At 44.5% G+C, this 17,626-nt stretch overlaps 1 protein-coding gene across 1 annotated transcript in view; it reads left to right on the top strand.

Moving 5' to 3' along the window:
* The first annotated feature begins 3,052 nt into the window (after positions 1-3,052).
* The window catches only part of LOC132989927 (ephrin type-B receptor 2-like), a 43,961-nt gene continuing 29,387 nt past the window's right edge, over positions 3,053-17,626 (top strand). The window contains 1 exon segment of the mRNA XM_061057871.1: positions 3,053-3,530. Coding sequence (XP_060913854.1) covers positions 3,431-3,530 — 100 coding nt within the window. The 5' untranslated portion in view covers positions 3,053-3,430.

Genomic DNA, 17,626 nt, shown 5'->3' on the forward strand with positions numbered 1-17,626 from the left:
CTGTAAAAGGGAAATTATTTGCACATCACATAGTTGCAGAAATACGAACAGAAGAACTTCCACCTTTACTCCATGCCATCTTTTTCTAAATAATTCAACGTCTTTTTGGATCTTTGTCAGCTGAATATTTGGGGGGGGGGGGGGGGGGGGGGGGGGAGAGGAAAAAAGGGAAACCACACTCACATGAGTTCTTCCTTTGGCGCCCCCTTTTGGACAAAGTGGCCTGTCTTGTCTTTTTGCTGATCTTGTCCTGAACATGTGATATAATGCTGTCACACTTACATAAAACTCCTGAGGCTTTCAGGTTAAGCTGCATGTGTGAACTGAAAAAGCCACATTTCTCACTCTGACTTCATCCCGTGTTTCTCCGGCCAGCCTCGTTGACATTTTTTTCAGAGAAAGTCTGAGTGAGCTGATGTGAGAACGAAGCAGGATATAATCAGGAGAATTCACCTCAAGCGAGTGGGAGGGGGTAATGAGGTTCATTATGTCTGCACTGCAACAGGTATGATCTCTGTGCACATCATTAAACTGTTTAATTATGTTTTCTGTTCTTTGCCGCTCTTTTGTTTACATCGTGATTCTGTTGAACTACACGTAGCATCGATAAAAAGTCAAATATTTTAATTATGGCATCATTATAAATAGTTAATTTCAGAACATTTCTTGACTCAGGAGAGGACTCTTTGTCATTAACTTAAAATTAGCTTTGGATGAATTCATTTGTTGGAGCAAGAGCCCCCCCTTCCTCCCTCTCTGTGAGTGCACATGGTCCAGTCCACAGCTGCAGCAGAGTTTGCAGAAGTTTGTGTGTACTTGCTCTGTGATCATAAAGCTGAGCCCAAGCTTGGTTTTTCAGAAGCTGATTTCTTCCCCCCTCCCTGACTTAACTTATTCACGATTGCATGAATATGTGTTGGGTTTGCATCTAAAAAAAAGACAGCAAAGTCCCAAACTTGTCACATGAAAAATCAGGCTAGGAGTAAAGTGAGCAGAAAAGAAGAAAACAAAACCAGAGAAAGCAGTTTTGCAGGCCGTGCATGTGTCCAGCATTTACTCCGAGCCCTCTCTGCAGTCTTCCAATGATTACACAGAGCCGGCCATTCTCTGTGAGCTGGGACTGAAACCCCCCCGACAGTGCGAGCAGCCACAGAGAGGCACCAGCTTTACTGCTCAATCTATGACCCACAAGTCAACACAGATTACATCTGATTGGATCGCTGATGGCGCGTCTGACCTACAATCTGCTGCGTTCTCATCGCCGTCTCCCTGGGCAAAGGTTTCCATGGGAACAGGCCCTGGGCTCCTCTAATCTGTTGTTGTGCAGCTCTCACTCATCTGGAGGCAGGCTGGATTCCTTTTTGTCGGGCCCATATTCTTCTGCTCTATTTCCTCACTGAGCTCTCTCTCTTCCTCTCTCTCTCTCCCGCTCGTCCCTTTAGTCTTGTGTTATGAAATAGCTCAGAGACGTCAGCTGCAGGATTACTGTGGACATGACAGCAGTGCAGCCAAGACACAAAACTCCACTCTTTTGAAATCTTAACACCAAAATACATAAGAAACTGTAAACAGTCAAAAACTTTATGCACATCCAAACATGGCAGCCGTACATACATTTGTTTCCCACGTAATTGTCATTAACGTGCCGCTAAAAAAGAAGCTTTCTGGTTTCAGGCTCTCCACCAGATGTTGAATGTGGTTGCAGGGATTTGCTCCCATTCAGCCAGCAGAGAATTAATGAGGAGCTCCAGCTCTGATGCTAAACGTTCCAAGATGATCCCAAAGGTGTTTGACGTGCCAGAGTCAAAACCTCCCACACCAAACCATGAACACACGAGTCAAAACCACCCACACCAAACCAGGAACACACGAGTCAAAACCTCACACACCAAACCATGAACACACGAGTCAAAACCTCACACACCAAACCATGAACACACGAGTCAAAACCTCCCACACCAAACCGGGAACACACGAGACAAAACCTCCCACACCAAACCGGGAACACACGAGACAAAACCTCCCACACCAAACCGGGAACACACGAGACAAAACCTCCCACACCAATCCGGGAACAAACGAGACAAAACCTCCCACACCAATCCGGGAACAAACGAGACAAAACCTCCCACACCAAACCATGAACACACGAGACAAAACCTCCCACACCAAACCGGGAACAAACGAGACAAAACCTCCCACACCAAACCGGGAACACACGAGTCAAAACCTCCCACACCAAACCGGGAACACACAAGTCAAAACCTTTCCTTGTTAATTGCAAATAGCCGATAAGACTTCTGTCATTAAACTGACAAAAATAGAGAAAGGGAGTTGCAACAGCTGCAATAAACTATGCAACAATAAAACGTGTGCTACAACTCCCATGTGAGCGAGTGCAAAGAAAAGTCAGACTTGGGTAAAAAAAAAAAAGCCTCATGTCGCCGTTTGTCTTGGCCAAAAAGTTACACTTGAACACACCGCAAAGACTACATCTGACAGCCAACCATCACATACGTTCTGCTCATACGTTAGAGGAAATAACTCTCCATGCCAGCAGGGGGCAGTAGTCCTTTGTTATGATACGAGGAGACCATTTTCACACCGCTGTCAGTCACCACTCGTATTATAGGTAGTCTACTAATGGAGAATAATGTCTGATAAAAAGTTGGGGCAAAAGTCAAGGGGCTTTCCTCAGCCTGTGTCGAGAGCTGGAGAGAAATGAAACCTCCCAACAGCCAATCAGAGAGATCCCTCTCACCGACCGCAGATTCAACATGTCGAATAGGCCAAAAAAAGGAGCCGTACACACCGCACCAACTAGGACCCATGGCCGACAACGTCCTTGGTGTGTCAGTCAGGGCGTTTAGATTTTCTATCCTGATGTGCAAAAAGTCAACTTCATGCATAAAGCCTCAAACACAGCAGCAAAGTTGACTATTCTACAAGTCCGTGCAAACCCCTTACATGTGCATGTATTAAAAGGTTAGGAGTGTACTCTGAGTAATCTGTGAGTGTTACTGTTGCCCCCGGTCTCCCCTATTCATTTTTTTTTTAAGTAGGGCCTACAGACTAGAAGAAGTAAAAAGTACCAAAAGAAGAAATTCCCAAGAGAACAAACAAAAATGAAAGTTCCGTATTATACTTCATTAATAATAGTTTCCTCATTCTCCTCTTCAGACTGAACCTCCATTTAGGATCCAGTCGGTGGGTGCAGCGGGATGCCGGTATGTTTTACCGTTTTCCGGTGTTGTTCCGCCCCCTTCCTCTTGGTTTCGCCCAAACTGGCCTGAGCAGCAGCTCCTCTGCTTTATCCCCTCTCTGCTACTGCTGCTGCTGCTGCTGCTGTTGAGGATGAGGAGGATGACGCTCTGCAGCTCTGTATGAGTGCACAGTCAATGGCCTGCTGCTGCTGCTGGACGGCTGCGTGATGAATGCGTTACCTTTTTGTGGTAAAAAGCCCGGAATAACCGTGATTATGGATATCTTGTATTTTCTGTGGATGCTTCCGTCGGTGTGGGCTGTGGAAGGTAAGCCGGTGTTGAACTGTTTGGATGCATCAGTGCAGACGGAGGGAGCGCAGCGCAGCGCAGCGCAGACAGCAACAGCTCCATCATTCATGACTACAGGTTTAAACAGCAGAGAGGAAAACAGTGAAGAAGTGTTTCCATGTAGCTCTGCTGAAGCTCACTGTGCTGTGACCGGCTGAGGCTGCAGACATGTTAGAGGGCTAGACAGGAATTAATCTGCCATCCTGCCTTTAAATCTTTTGTTTTCTTTTAATCACGAGAAACCGTGGGGGAAATCATGAATGATTATTTGTGCATCATTTTTTATTAGACCTGCGCCTCGTTATTGCTCATTTGGGCTTGTCATTATCAGGCTGCACCCTATAGTCCAAGTTTCTGCAACATGTGTGCGTTTATAGTGTTGTGCAAAACGTGCAGTGAATGCAAATAATAACCCAAATATTAATGCATGAGTCTATGAAGTCAGAATGTAGTAGAGTTTGTTATGTTCATGGACTGATGATCCTGCAGGATACAGGGCAGTGAATGCACCATGCAGAGAGGGGAGACACTACCTCATTTCACACATTTACTTCACAGATATATCCATCTACATTATTCACCCATGCCTGAGCTCAATTGTCCTGTGATTTATTTTATTTGCATGCACTGAAACACTGATTTTTTTTAAATTATTTTTTTTTACATGGCTTCCTCAGCGCTTACAAACAACCTCACTGACCTGCTGTGCGGGTCGGTCAGTACAAAGTGCTGCTGAGCAGCTGAACATGATTTAAACCCACAGATCCTTGACTCAATTTCCAGTCGTGCTTCCAATGATTTAGCAACATGTCTTGTAGATTTGGTTTTATCTTTCAGTTGTTTAGCTATCTACATAATACACAATATTTTCATTTAATAGCACGATGCAGCCGTGATCAGATCGAGTCTGAAGATGTCACCCAGTGGAAACATGGTGCCACTTCAATGAAGAGCTGTAATAAGAGATACTACAGGTTGTACTTGAAGCAGGATGTAAAAGAATTTGCAAGTTATTACCATTTGCACCGCAAAGCGGGCTCCAAATTCTTTCCAAAGTTTCTGAGTTGCTGTTGTTGTTGCATTTTCCATCTCGGAAATGGAACCATTTCTACATTTTTCCAATGTGTCCAACATGACATGAATGCAGCATATTACCCTGATGATGTCACGGTGATGTCATTAGAGTAGTCTCTGTTTAATTCTGAATGCTTCATGTACAGTTTTGAAGCAGGTGGGGTGTTATTCGATGTGAAATAGTTTGCATGGATGTACAGAACAGGATCAGACCTCTCCTTAAAAGTCAACCTGCTGCAGCTTATTTCAGTCAGAATGATACCTCAGTGTTTCACATTATCAAACACATCCATAATTCAGCACAGAGTCATTGTCTCACAGACGAGCGCCGCCTCGGGCCTCTCAGAGTCTCGTTGGTTTGTTCACCAACATTTTCTGACTGTTCTGCTCAGAGGGGCGTTATACGGTCGACGGAGCTGCAGCAGTGTTGATGATGATGATGATTATTATGATGATGATGAATGATTCTGCACTGAGCTGCTCACAGGACCGGTCTCCCTGTGCTTGTGGGTCACTCTCTGGATTAGATTTGAATATTAGATGGATTATCTTTAAATCCCTGAAACTGTATTTAAGCATGAAGCATTACCAAAAAGCATTTCGGGCAGTCACATTTAAAGGGGCAGGCCACCAGTCTTACACACGCAGACACATTTTTATTTTTTACTTTCATCTTATGTGTCTCTGGAGGAGATTTGTGGAGTTCCGGATTATTGTTGCATTCAGGTGCTTCTCGGATGGTCCCAGTTTTAGAGTTGGGAAATCGTTCTTCCACATCCAGTGTGTTCTCGTGCTTTCAAATCCGGGAAGTCATATTGTTGACTTAACAATCTGAAAAACAGGAATGCAAGGAAATCCTTCCTGCATATTATCCTTTATGCTGATTCTGATGATTTTTTTTCCTCCCCCAAATATCAATATCGACCCCAAAAATTGCATATCGGTTGAGACCTAGTTTTTTCTTTTTACTGCAGCACTTTAAGAACATTGCTGTTTTTCTCTTCGACACACCGCCAATGAAAATCATCTAAATTCATGCTGCACGCTAACCACCTTGGAGTCGCACGATCAGACGCCATCAGGACGTCGTCACATACATTCGATCCGTTCTGCATCAGTGGAGGAGCATGAGTCAGAGTGGAAGAATTGGAAGTGAAGAACTGAAATATAACAGTGAATAAAAAATGAAACACTACTGCCTTGAGCACTATACTGCAACATACATGTGCGACATGTCGACCTTATTTTCTAACTCACTCGGACTCTTTAAACCTTATAGGGAAAATGAAATCTGTTGATGATTGTTTATAGTGGTGACTCCTTTCATCAGGGTCTTGATGGTTACTCGAGGCCGTTCACAGCTTCTCTCTCGGGCTCGGAGCCAAATTGTTTTATTTGCCTCCATCAGAGGACGGTCTGCTCCACTGATGATGAATCGCTGGAGGGCAGGAAAGTTTTCTCAATCCTTCGCTGCTCATGAGTGTCATTTGTCGCAGCTGCTGGCGGTGTTGGTGCGGTTAAATGTGCTCATATGCCTCAAACCATTTCCTGCAACATTCCCCTCGTCCTCTTTGGTGATCTCTGCCCTTTTAACCACGAAGCACAGCACAGACTTTGACCATCGGTGTATGTGGACATGTGATGCTTTTGCTCGAGGTCTAGCTTCAAAGACAGCGTCTCGATCCTGCAGCACACGGTGACATTTTTTGACGCCAGTGTTCCCCTTTCATTGCTTCTTCTCTTATTGAAAAATTTGAGGATGTCCCCTGGGCTGGAGCCGATCCCAGCTGTCATTGGGCGAGAGGCAGGGTTACACCCTGGACTGGTCACCTGTCAATCACAGGGCTGACATATAGAAACAGACAACCAGACACACTCACATTCACACCTACGGGCGATTTAGAGTCGTGCACAAAGTAATGCACATTAAAAAAAAACAGTTTTCCTGGTTTGGTGTTGAAGACAAAGACCCCCCCCCCCCCCGCACAGAGTCCTGACCCGAGGCACATCAAACGCCTGTGAGACGGATCACCCAACATCAGTGTCTGACCTCACTAATGCTCTGGTGTGTGTGAAACGGATCAAATCCCTGCAGCCAGATGAAACAAGAAAAGGAAATCCTGACGCCTATTTACCTCTAACCAGGATGCAGACCCAACACATTTAACAAAGTGACCCACATAATCGCAGAAAACAGTCTCATCCTTGGATGTATTCAAGACACTGAGGAGCCAAATCGTGTCTGGGGGGGGGGGGCCTGGGGTAGCATGGACCCCCTTTGGAATCCGATTGGCCACCCCAGGTGCTAAACTGTGATTAGCTATTTGCCCTGTCAGAGGCGGGATTATGTTAGATCGGAAGTATGCATTAGGATGCTTTTATTTAGTAAAACAACCAAACTTGAGAGGTAGAAGGCTTCGGCTACAAAAGCTGGGTCACCTTCAGGTATAATCCTGGATTTTGGGACTACCAGGAGGCATTTTAATTCAGAAATGTAAAGTGGGGCCCGAGAGCTTTAACGGTGATTTGAAGAAAGGTCAAATAAAAATCTGTTTTGTGAGTGGCTTATTCAGATTGGAATCGACTGACTGGCGAGCAAGAAGTCTGGGCTCAAGCTCTTTCGTTTGTAATTAATGAGGGAATAAACTTTCCATGCATCAGAGACATCGCCCATGTGTTCCTGCAGGGGGCGCTGGGTCCCATCGATGGCGGTCTCCATGCTGGAAACGCTGTCTCAGTCTAACTTTCAGTCAACCTAACGACAGGCTGAGAGCTGGAGCTGAGGCAGGTTTTAAACCTCCTGACAAACCATTACACGGCGCCCACCTGTCAATCATGTCAGCTACACACCTTATTATGAATAACTCTTATCCTTCATCAAATCAAAACTGATGAGTCATCAAAACATTCACCCCCCGTACAGTGTGTGTCGATCAAGACATTAGCTAATCACACCTATTTGGTTTTTTTGAACCAGGCTGTAAACATGTTAGTCTCTGCTGTAAAAACAGGCTTTTTAGAATGGGTGTGTATGTGACTTCCTGTGCTTCTGCAGCCAGCCTCTAGTGGACCCTCGAGGAACTGCAGGGTTTGTCACTTCATAATTTTTCAACACCGGAGGTTGCCGCTTGTAGGAAGCCTTGATAACCAGCAGCGTGTGACTGCTTATGGTGTTCTCTTATGGTAGGGTTCGTGAAGCCGGATAACTTAAGAGACACCAGTACAGACCCCTGGATCCCCACTGCTAACGCTAACCGCTAACTGCCATCTTAACCTCGCTGATTTATGTAACACATTTCAATCCTGGCAGTTTCAGCCACATAAACCGGCCGATCCAGTCGGCACCGGCCTGCACAATCGTATTCCTCTGCCGGGCTTCCCCTCCTCGTTAATTCACACACACACACACAGACAGACGGACTATTTTTACCTGACTGGGCACATTCGCAGCCGAGGAGCACAGATGTTATGGGAGCCCTTCATCACGCCTCCTCGCTGCCTCTCAGCTGGAGCTGCATTGTGCGTAATTGTGTATAACCAGCCGCCACTGTAGCTGCCTTTCACACTGTGTCGTCTGTTCCCCGAGACGCTGGCACGGAAACCGAGCAGCGGCTGAATGATAATTGTTTCCCTCACAACAGGAAGTCGTGTGAATAGAGACAGAACGTGGAGCCGCGGGGAAACTCCTCCAGGAGCGATATTAGAGGCTGAATAATTGATGGCTGTTTTTTTTATTGTGGTGCCTGATGTGAAGACGGTCCTGAGGATTTCCTCTCAAGTTATTACATTACCCAGTTTTATGGGAATAGGAGAGCGAAGAGAGAGAGAGAGAGAGAAAAATAATGAGGCAAGGAGAGAGGAGATGACATGCAATAAGGAGCTGAGGGTCGGTCTGAGGAGTGGAAGCCTTTCATTTGAGCTCCGGGAAAATATTATGAGCACGTTATGTTATTAGAGCAAAAGAAGTTTCTTTAGTTTAATTTCTCGGTCCCACCAATTATTCAGATTCAGATTTTTTTATTGTCCCACTAGGGGAAATTTGCGTTGTAACAGGATCACGCAGAAGACAAGACACAAGGACAAAACATGGACCAAAACGAATTGGAAAATCAGACAACACAGCAAAATATAAAACCAAATAAAAACAGTGCAATAAAATCAGTCAAGAGCCCGTACCAGAATGGAAATTCAAGTTATTAAAGTGCAAAGTGGAGGTGTGGAAATGTGCAATTCAAGTGCAAAAAAGAGCAACAAATAGATAATTGTTGTTTAACATATTAATTGCACTTGGTAAAAATGAGACCTGGAATTAGGGTCCATGCTGGGTATAATGCAAATACATAATTAAAAAAATGTTTACAACAAATCCAAATTATTATTATTTTTTTTGCCTCGTTCTGACTTGAATCAATCAATCATCATTTGTAAAGCGCCAATTCACAACAAGTGTTATCTGGAGACGCTTTACAAAAAGAGCATATGGGATAATATGCAGGAAGGATTTCTCCGTTCCTGTTGTCCACACTTCCTCGCCGCTGAGGTGGAGATCGGGAGCAGGCCGTGCATGAATGAGGTCAGCGGTGGTTGTGGGTACGACAAAGTCCGATGGTGTCATGGACGTCGGGTGGTAGAAGTGAGTCTGACGCATCGGGGACCTTGATGAAGGCCACAAGCCGAAACGCGGCGGTCTAATTTGTTAATACTATAAGTGTTGCTGGAGAATTTTTGACTTCTTGTGTGTAATGCAAATTACCCGACTTTATCTGGAATGAATCTTGTCAGCCACAAGCACGTGGGCGAGTGCGACTAATGTGATCTCGTTGTGATGATGCTGCTGAAAAAAAAACTGTCACCATAGAGTCTGAGACCCAGTGCTCTGTCCGCCATCTTGGATAGGTTGTAAGATTTAAGCTGTTATTTCCGCAGTGTCCCTTTTTAAAAGATGTCCTGCATTGTCAGACCTCCAACATGGAGAACTCCCGCTGTGAGGGACGTGTGTGAAAGAGGAACCCTGTAAAGGGGCAGGCTGCAAATTTTCAGGAGGAGCATGTGTGAAAGGGGATTTTTGAAAGGAAGTTGAATGCAAAACAGCAAAATCTGTCCACTGACTGCAGACCTTGTAAAAAAAAGAGTGTGTGAATGTTGGTCGATGTGTGAACATAGCGGGTGATATTCTGCATCATTCCCAGTGTGGAGTGATGATGTCATCTTTCTACTGTTTACAGACTTTGTGTTTCCTCCTGTTGGGAAAACTTTTGTAAGGATATTTACACATCATCCCCCCCCCCCCGTCACCTGACCCAAACGGGATATTTGAAATTGTGAGATAACGTCCGACAGATAATCTTCTGCTTTGAGGTGTTGAAATGAAAAGAAGTTGAAGTGTGAAAAGGTCTCGAGAAGTCAGGGTGAGGTGTGAAAAGCGTTTGTTTTTGACGGCTGGTGTGTCACCTCCAATCAGCGGCTTTCAGTCAAAGACGTACCCGAGGGTTAGACACAAACATCTGGTGTAATATTTCTTTAGTTAGTTTTCTACAGGAGATGAATGTGCACCAATGTTGTTTTATTTTTAAGTTCAACCTTGAAATTTATCACGCGAACTTACTCAACCCTCCATTAGTCCTCGTCCCTCAGAGGCGACAGTTTGTGAGCGTCCTTGGAGGGAAGCCAGCCTCGGCCTCGGCGCCCTTCCCTGACATTTCTCAGTGGAAGTCAGTTAAATAAGCCAATCAATATTCGGCGCTGGACTCGGCACAGTGCTCTTTAGCCCCTGGGAGCAGAGTGTCAAAACATGCAGCGCTAAAACAGCTCTTGACCCAGATCTCCAGTGGCCTTTGGTCGCTGCACCAAACTTGGGAATTGAGCTCCATGACTGTGTGAATGTGTGTGAGCATGACGGAGAGAGCAGCGAGGCCATCGCACGTCGTCAGTGTGCCGGATTATATTTTCATCTTTGATTTTCAACGTCCTCTCTTTCCACTTGATATCTAATGAAGCTTTAAAGAGGACATATTCTCCCCCTCCTCCACCTTTTCAAACAGTCCCCTGTGGTCTAAATGAAACATCTGTGCTGTGCTTTGGTCAAAATATAACATTAATCAAGCACCAGAGGAGGTTTGTGACCCTGTATAAACCAGCTCTCTCAGAACGCTCCGTTTTGGTGTGTGTGTCTCTTTAAATGTAATGAGCCCCTCCTGAGTTTTCCCCGTAGACATCACTCCTCTGTAGCGAGAATAAAAATGGCGGACCTGTGCAAAAGTTTTGTTCTGGTCTGGGGGTGGAGTCGATGGGTGGAGATACCAGGGGAGGGGAGGGGATTTTTTTTTTTTAACCAGAATCCCACTGTGACATCACAAGGAGAGCACATTTGAAACAGAGCATTTTCCTCTGTGTGTAAGACTTATGCAGACCACAAACAAAGGACTGGATGGGTTTATTTCACATTTTGTGGGTCAGTAGACACTCAGGTTACCCAAACATATGTTCAAAAACACTGTAGAAGTGGATTTTTCACAATATGTCCCCTTTAATAGGATAGTCAGTGGGCGGTCGTGTTACTGTAGCGTGTGAATGTAATAAACTAATGGACTCTTTACACAGCAGCCTCTGCTATCAGGGTGTGAATGTGTAGGTGTGAAAAGTACTTTGAGTTGTCAGAAGAGTAGAAAACCCATCAACGCTTCAGTCAGCCAAACTCAATCCAGAAACAAACCGGTGACCTCATGTTGGCGACTTCCTTCATTTAGACAGTCTATGATCGGCGCACACAAGTGATCCTTGCATAAGTCATGTGCTGTGTCTCATGCACCGCCTTTGAATACACTGTGTACATCATGTGTGATGTACGACTCTCAGCAGAGCGGTGTCGCCTCGACTCACGTCTCCAACATGGCCGTCATGTGCTTAATATAATGAACGCAAATTTAACCGCGTCTTCTTTTTTTTCATGCCAGATTGCAACCCATCGAAGCATTAATGGCACCACTTATTAACTGTCAAAATATTTTGTTGCTCTCTTGACTTCAAAGACTTTTTAATTAAATCCTTCACCCTATGAGGAAGTGATTCTGTCATCGTGGTGCTCGTAGTGTGCTGCTTTTTGCAGGAATTTCCGTTTGAAGGAAAACCCCCTTTCGATGTTCACTTCAGCGTTTCAGAGTCAGATTTCGTCCTGCTGCATTATTTGTAAAAGGAGCTTATGAATCCACATGGAAGCATTACAAACTACCCAAACCTGAGTCACACCACGTCCTGCTGGCAGACATTACGTTCTCCCAAAGGTGAAAGGCTCGAGTACTTGAGTGCATTCTCCCCAACTAGACACTTAGACTGTGAACGCAGCGAAGCATAAGTTTTTAGCAAAGCATTAATCCACCGAAGCATGTTTTCTTTCCTCAGGAGATCAGTGTGATTTAGTCCTCGTGACATCTGCTCAATCAGTCTCTGCACCGAGCGAGTTACCCGGAGTAATGAAGAAGGCTGACAGACAGAAAGGGCAGAGTGTCGGCTGCGCATTTCAAGTCTGAACTCTCCACTAATGCTTTTAATTTTGAGAACACGGACGTCATTCATTCACAGCACTAAGTAAAAAATCAAGGAGAATGAGAAGGAAAACAAAAGAGGATTTCATGATGCAAAGGAAAATGTTTACTCTCCGAGTCCCGCGGCTTAAAGGACAGATGTCTGTTATCGTGGAAAAGCTAAATTTGATGAAACGTTCAAAACTCAAGACCCAAGGAAGTTTATTTTGTCTTCCTAGAGCTGAAGGCGATGTCTTAAACAGTCAATATTCATTCCTCATGGAGATCGATTTGTTGTCATCTGCAGTCAGTGGTTCCTTTTGATTTTATCCGTGTGCTAAAATGTTTTGTGCAACATGTGTGATGAGCAGTATACTGTATGTTGTATACCGTTTATCCTTCTTCCTGCATCTTATCCAAGCAGCAACCTCTCGTGTTGAAAAATGCAGCCAATGCAGAAGTGTAATATCCTGCAGTTCCTCGAGTGTCCACTAGAGGCTGGCTCCAGGAACACAGGAAGTCACATACACATGACTGGCAAAAAAGTTGTTTTTACAGCATAAATAAACATGTTTACAGTCTGGTACAAAAAAAAACGAGATAGGTCTGATTAGTTATTGTCATCACTGGCACACACTGTATGGGGGGTGAATATTTTTTGAAACAACTCTGTTTTGATTATCAAAACGATACGTGTTATCCATAGTCAGGCGTGTAGCTGACATGATTGACAGGTGGGCGCGGTGTAGCGGTTTGTCAGGAAGCTTAAAACCCGCCTCAGCTCCAGCTCTCAGTCTGTCATTAGGTTGACTGAAAGTTAGGCTGAGACAGCATTTCCAACATGGCGGCTGCTGCTGATGAGCCTCCAGAGCCCTCTGCAGGAACAGACGGCTGACGTCACTCAGGCTTTAAACATTCATATTTACAGTTCATGATCTTATCCCATTTTTCAAACCTGGTTCAGTTTTGGCTGATGGCTGTTCATCATGAGATTTCAGCCTCTTGAAGGACGTTCTTTTCTTGCAGTTGGGTCTTTTACCTGCTTTTTGTAAAGTGTTATTTATTATTTAAATGATAAGAAAAGGGGAAAAAAAACCCGTCAGGCGTGGAAGTCCTGGCGTCACTCCTCGACAGCTGCTTTGAGGTAGTGTGATGTGTTTTCTGCAGTGTGTCACTCATCAGTACGTCTTCAAATCCCAGTTGTGAATGAAATGACAAGTGATGGTAACAAGTGATGAGAGCTGTCAGCGAGTCAGTGGTGACGGACACTTTTACTGTTCTGCACAATTCTGCTGCTCTTTCCTCGAGCATATTTCCCTCTCTCGTAGCCGTCGTTTGAACGCCGGCTCGACGAATGCCGTCAGCTCACAGATCCTTCTCCTGCCACAAAACTGACTGTGAGCATATCAGTCAGCGTTTTCATTATAAGGAAAATCTCCACTCTGGTATACCTTCTCAATCTTGTGTACTAATAGGCGTGTAGGTGAAGTTTATTTTCTACAGCAGACCTCTCAAAGTGATTCACAATAAAGAATCTGCAGGTATTTATTTTTCTGGTATTCTTGGTCTTCTTGCGGCCTCGCTGTCATTCAACTGTGGACAGGAAGAACTACAAACTCGACTCCAGTCTCCTCATCTGCTTGAAATAAAATAAACCAACGACTAAGAACAGGAGAAGTGATATCCCAAAATGTGAGCGCATGGTATTTTATGGATGAAGGTACATTTCAACGTGTTTCAGCTAGTAGAGTAGAAGAAGAAGAAGAAGAAGAAGTGCAGTGAGGCTGCTGCTTGCATGCAATGCATCTAGTCGGCTCTGCAAGCAGTATACCGTAACACACAGTGATGAATTTATTGCTCCAATTGCCTACATATACCGTCAACACTGATTGGATATTCATGTAAAATGTAGTGGGGAAAAAAACCTTTTGCTTTGAAGTCTGTCTTTAAAGGTGACATATTCTGTAAAATCCACTTCACCATGTTCCTCTAACTCTAATATGTGTCTCTACTCCGTCTACAAACCCCCCAATGATGAGAAAAGTCCATCCACTCTGTATTTTACCTGCTCCACTTTTCAGAAAATGTGTGCTCAAACAGGCCGTTTGGAGATTTTCCCTTCATGACATCACAAAGGGCAGTAACCCCTCCCCCAGGTGGGTGACACTCCCACAGCTAGGTGTTTGTTCTGCCCTCTGAGTCTACCTTCTCACTGTAAACAATAGGACACGGAGGGTGAAAGACCGAGACACCCAAGCCCTTCCAGAGAGGGGGCATGGTCAGACACAGCTCATTTACATATTTAAAGGTACAGACACAGAAACAGCCTGTTCTGAGCAGGGCTGAAATAGAGGGGTTTATAGACATGATCAAATACAGGATCAGAGTGGATTTAGAACAAGAAACTTCACACAGAGGAGCTTTGAGACTTATTGAAACTTTTAGAAAAGGAGAAGGATATGTGACCTTTAAATTGCTTTTCTAACTGACTGGATATGGATGTGAGTGAGGGTTGCCTCTCCTGATCTCCGGAGTATAAATAAAGGTTGATTGATTGATTGATTGATTGGTTGGTTAGTGTTGCATTTCTGTATGTAAATGTATGCATCCCACACTGCTGCAAAAAAACGATTTCCCCCACTGAGGACAAACAAAGTTATTGATTGGTTGGTTGTTGTAATCGTTCGTCACCAGTACTTCACAGTGTTTCATGATGTGGAAATGAGTATTGAAAAACAAATAATGATTGCAGCCACCAGTGACTCTGTCAGTGCACACAGGGCAGTTTTCACTGTTTTTAAATTACCTTCTCCTGTGGTGTACGAGAGGAAAGATGATTGAACGTCATGGTCGTTCTTGAGGACGCAGACGACGCTCATTCTTGACTGGTTTTGTCATTTTTTCTTGTTACTTGTAAATTTGAAATGTTTTAAGAGATGGAAGGAGAAAACTCCCTCATTGACTTTAATTTGGAGCCTGCTTCCTTTTCTTTTCTGCTCATTAACTTTTCCTCTCGTGCCTCTGCATGAATCTACTGTATGCAGCTTCAATCTGTGGAGCGGCTGATTGCATCCAGGCCAGCAGGCAGCCTGAGGCACAGACGCTACAGTATCTGTTCTGATGTGCAGGAGAGGAGAGTACGCCGAGCTCACATGGCACTCACTGTCATACCTTTCCCTCAGAGCTCGCCTCCATCTGTTGCAAAGTGTCATGGGAAAATAGCAACCAATGTTTTTTAACATGCTCCAGGCCTCAAGTAGTGGAACACCAGGCACATTTCATACAGCATAAATATGAGAAAATACTGCTGCTGGAATAAAACACCTTTACAAAATGTAATGTTTGCATCAAGCTGCAATTATGTGCTCCTCTGGTGGTGCAAGTTTCCGAGTTGGGAAGTTGTTGTCATGTGTCATGAAGTCATGTGTTCACATGATTTCAGTTCGGAAAGTGGGAATGTTGTAATAACAGCAACAAAACAGCGCTGATGCTACCAAGAAGATATGTGGAATGTAACTTTTACAAGTTATATTTGAGCAGAAAGTTGATGTGCAATATGTGAATTAATAAAAAGTATCTCACCATTAACAAATTATGTTTTGCCCTCATGCGACGACAACCCCCCTGTTAACCCCCCTTTGCTTGGCTTTACCTTGCACCACCTCAAAGTGAATTACTGTCAGAGCTTTAGCCCCAGATGCCAAGGACAGGAATCCCATATACAGCCACAAGAGGAGGTAAAAATACTGACAGGCTTCCAAACGGCAGATGAAAGTTTTCTTTTAGGAAGAAAGGATCTGTAACGTCTAGTTTCAGTCAGAGGAGGAAGTGAGGGGTAGCTTAAAGGGCGAGCACCAAACAAATATGGAGTTTTTTTGGAGTGTGAATCATGGAAACTACTTGAGGGGATTGGCACAGATAGTTGGACTGAGTTCCCTCGGCAGTGTGTCAGGGATCACACTCAGACATCCTAGAAAGCTGGGAGGAGAATATAAGCTGTTCCTCCGAAAGGCACAAGATGAACTATAGCTGGAAAAAGTGAATGTTTCAGAAGACGCAAAGATCTCTGAAGGCATGCAGCCCCCCCCCCCCCCCCCCCGAGGATGCTTTTCATTTCCCTACACATTAAGAAAGCTCAAGGTAACCAAACAGGAGCGTTATGTTGCAATAAGGTTTCAATAAGCAGAGGTAAAGATCCAGATAAGTGTGAATGTGTTTGAGCTTCAGCTATGCAATGTGCATAATGAGACGTCACAGGACATGCAACCTTACATGATGACCTGAAATAAATCATACAACAGGTTTTTTTTCAGGAAAAAAGGAAAATTAACAAGGTTGTCGTTCTTCCTGACGTATCTGAGAAAAGTGTCTCTGATGTCACTTTACATGTGCAACCTTTCACCAGAGCACGCCGTGTACTGTCTGCAGAGCAGGTCACCTGTCTGTAATTATCCACGCTCATTGCTTCTGTCATAGATGATGTGGTGTGGATGCTCCATGCAGGTGTTTAGTTACACATGCTGAGTGGATGTGTGTGTGTGTGTATGTGTGTGTGTGTGTGTGTGTGTGTGTGTGTGTGTGTGTGTGTGTGTGTGTGTGTGTGTGTGTCATCGGCATCTCGTTCCGGTTCTTGCCAAGGCGCCTGTCTGTGCACCTAAACATCGAAGCATCACACACTCAACTTAAAGAATTCAGATCCTTCTGAACATCTTGCATGCATATTTGGATCTAAAAATGGATCTAATGCAAAACACAAGAGGTCAAATGAAGAGACCATGAGCGGAGAAATAAGGAAATTAATCATCCTAATGAAGTTAATTGTGTCATTAAAGGTGGTGCCGAAAGCTGCACGGCGGACACGGCGGCAACATTAAAACAAAGTAAATTTCACTGATGTGTCCCTGTGGGTTTAATCCAGCGTGGCGTTCAGAGCGTGGCGCAGCCTACAAGGATTATGTGTGCTGGACTTGGCCCACTCTCTCCTCCTCTTTGCCCTACTTTTCATTGAATCATGCAGAGAAAGGCCGAACAAGAGCTCTCTCTCTCTCTCTCTCTCTCTCTCTCTCTCTCTCTCTCTCTCTCTCTCTCTCTCTCTCTATCTCTCTGTATGTATAAATATATACTGCAGGAATGTAGGGACAGATGGAGCCAGTGGGAAGGGGAGGGAGACGTTGTTGGACAGAAGAAAACAAGAGAGAGAGAGAGAGAGAGAGAGAGAGAGAGAGAGAGAGAGAGAGAGAGAGAGCTGCTAAGACCGATGAGAACGAGCAGCGAAACCAACACACTGAAATATAAATATAATCACTTAATGAAAATCATTCATAGACATTATTAAGCCGAGTCAGTCCTCAGGGTTCCAGCTTTATCTTCAGCAGGATGTCATCAGTGTAAATATTAAATAGTTCCTTCACGTCATGTTGCTTCCAGCAGAAACCCCCCCCCTAAGTCTTTCTCAAACTGCAGGGGCTGAGGAGCTAACAT

Source organism: Labrus mixtus, chromosome 15, assembly GCF_963584025.1.
Source record: "Labrus mixtus chromosome 15, fLabMix1.1, whole genome shotgun sequence".
Lineage (NCBI taxonomy): Eukaryota > Metazoa > Chordata > Actinopteri > Labriformes > Labridae > Labrus > Labrus mixtus.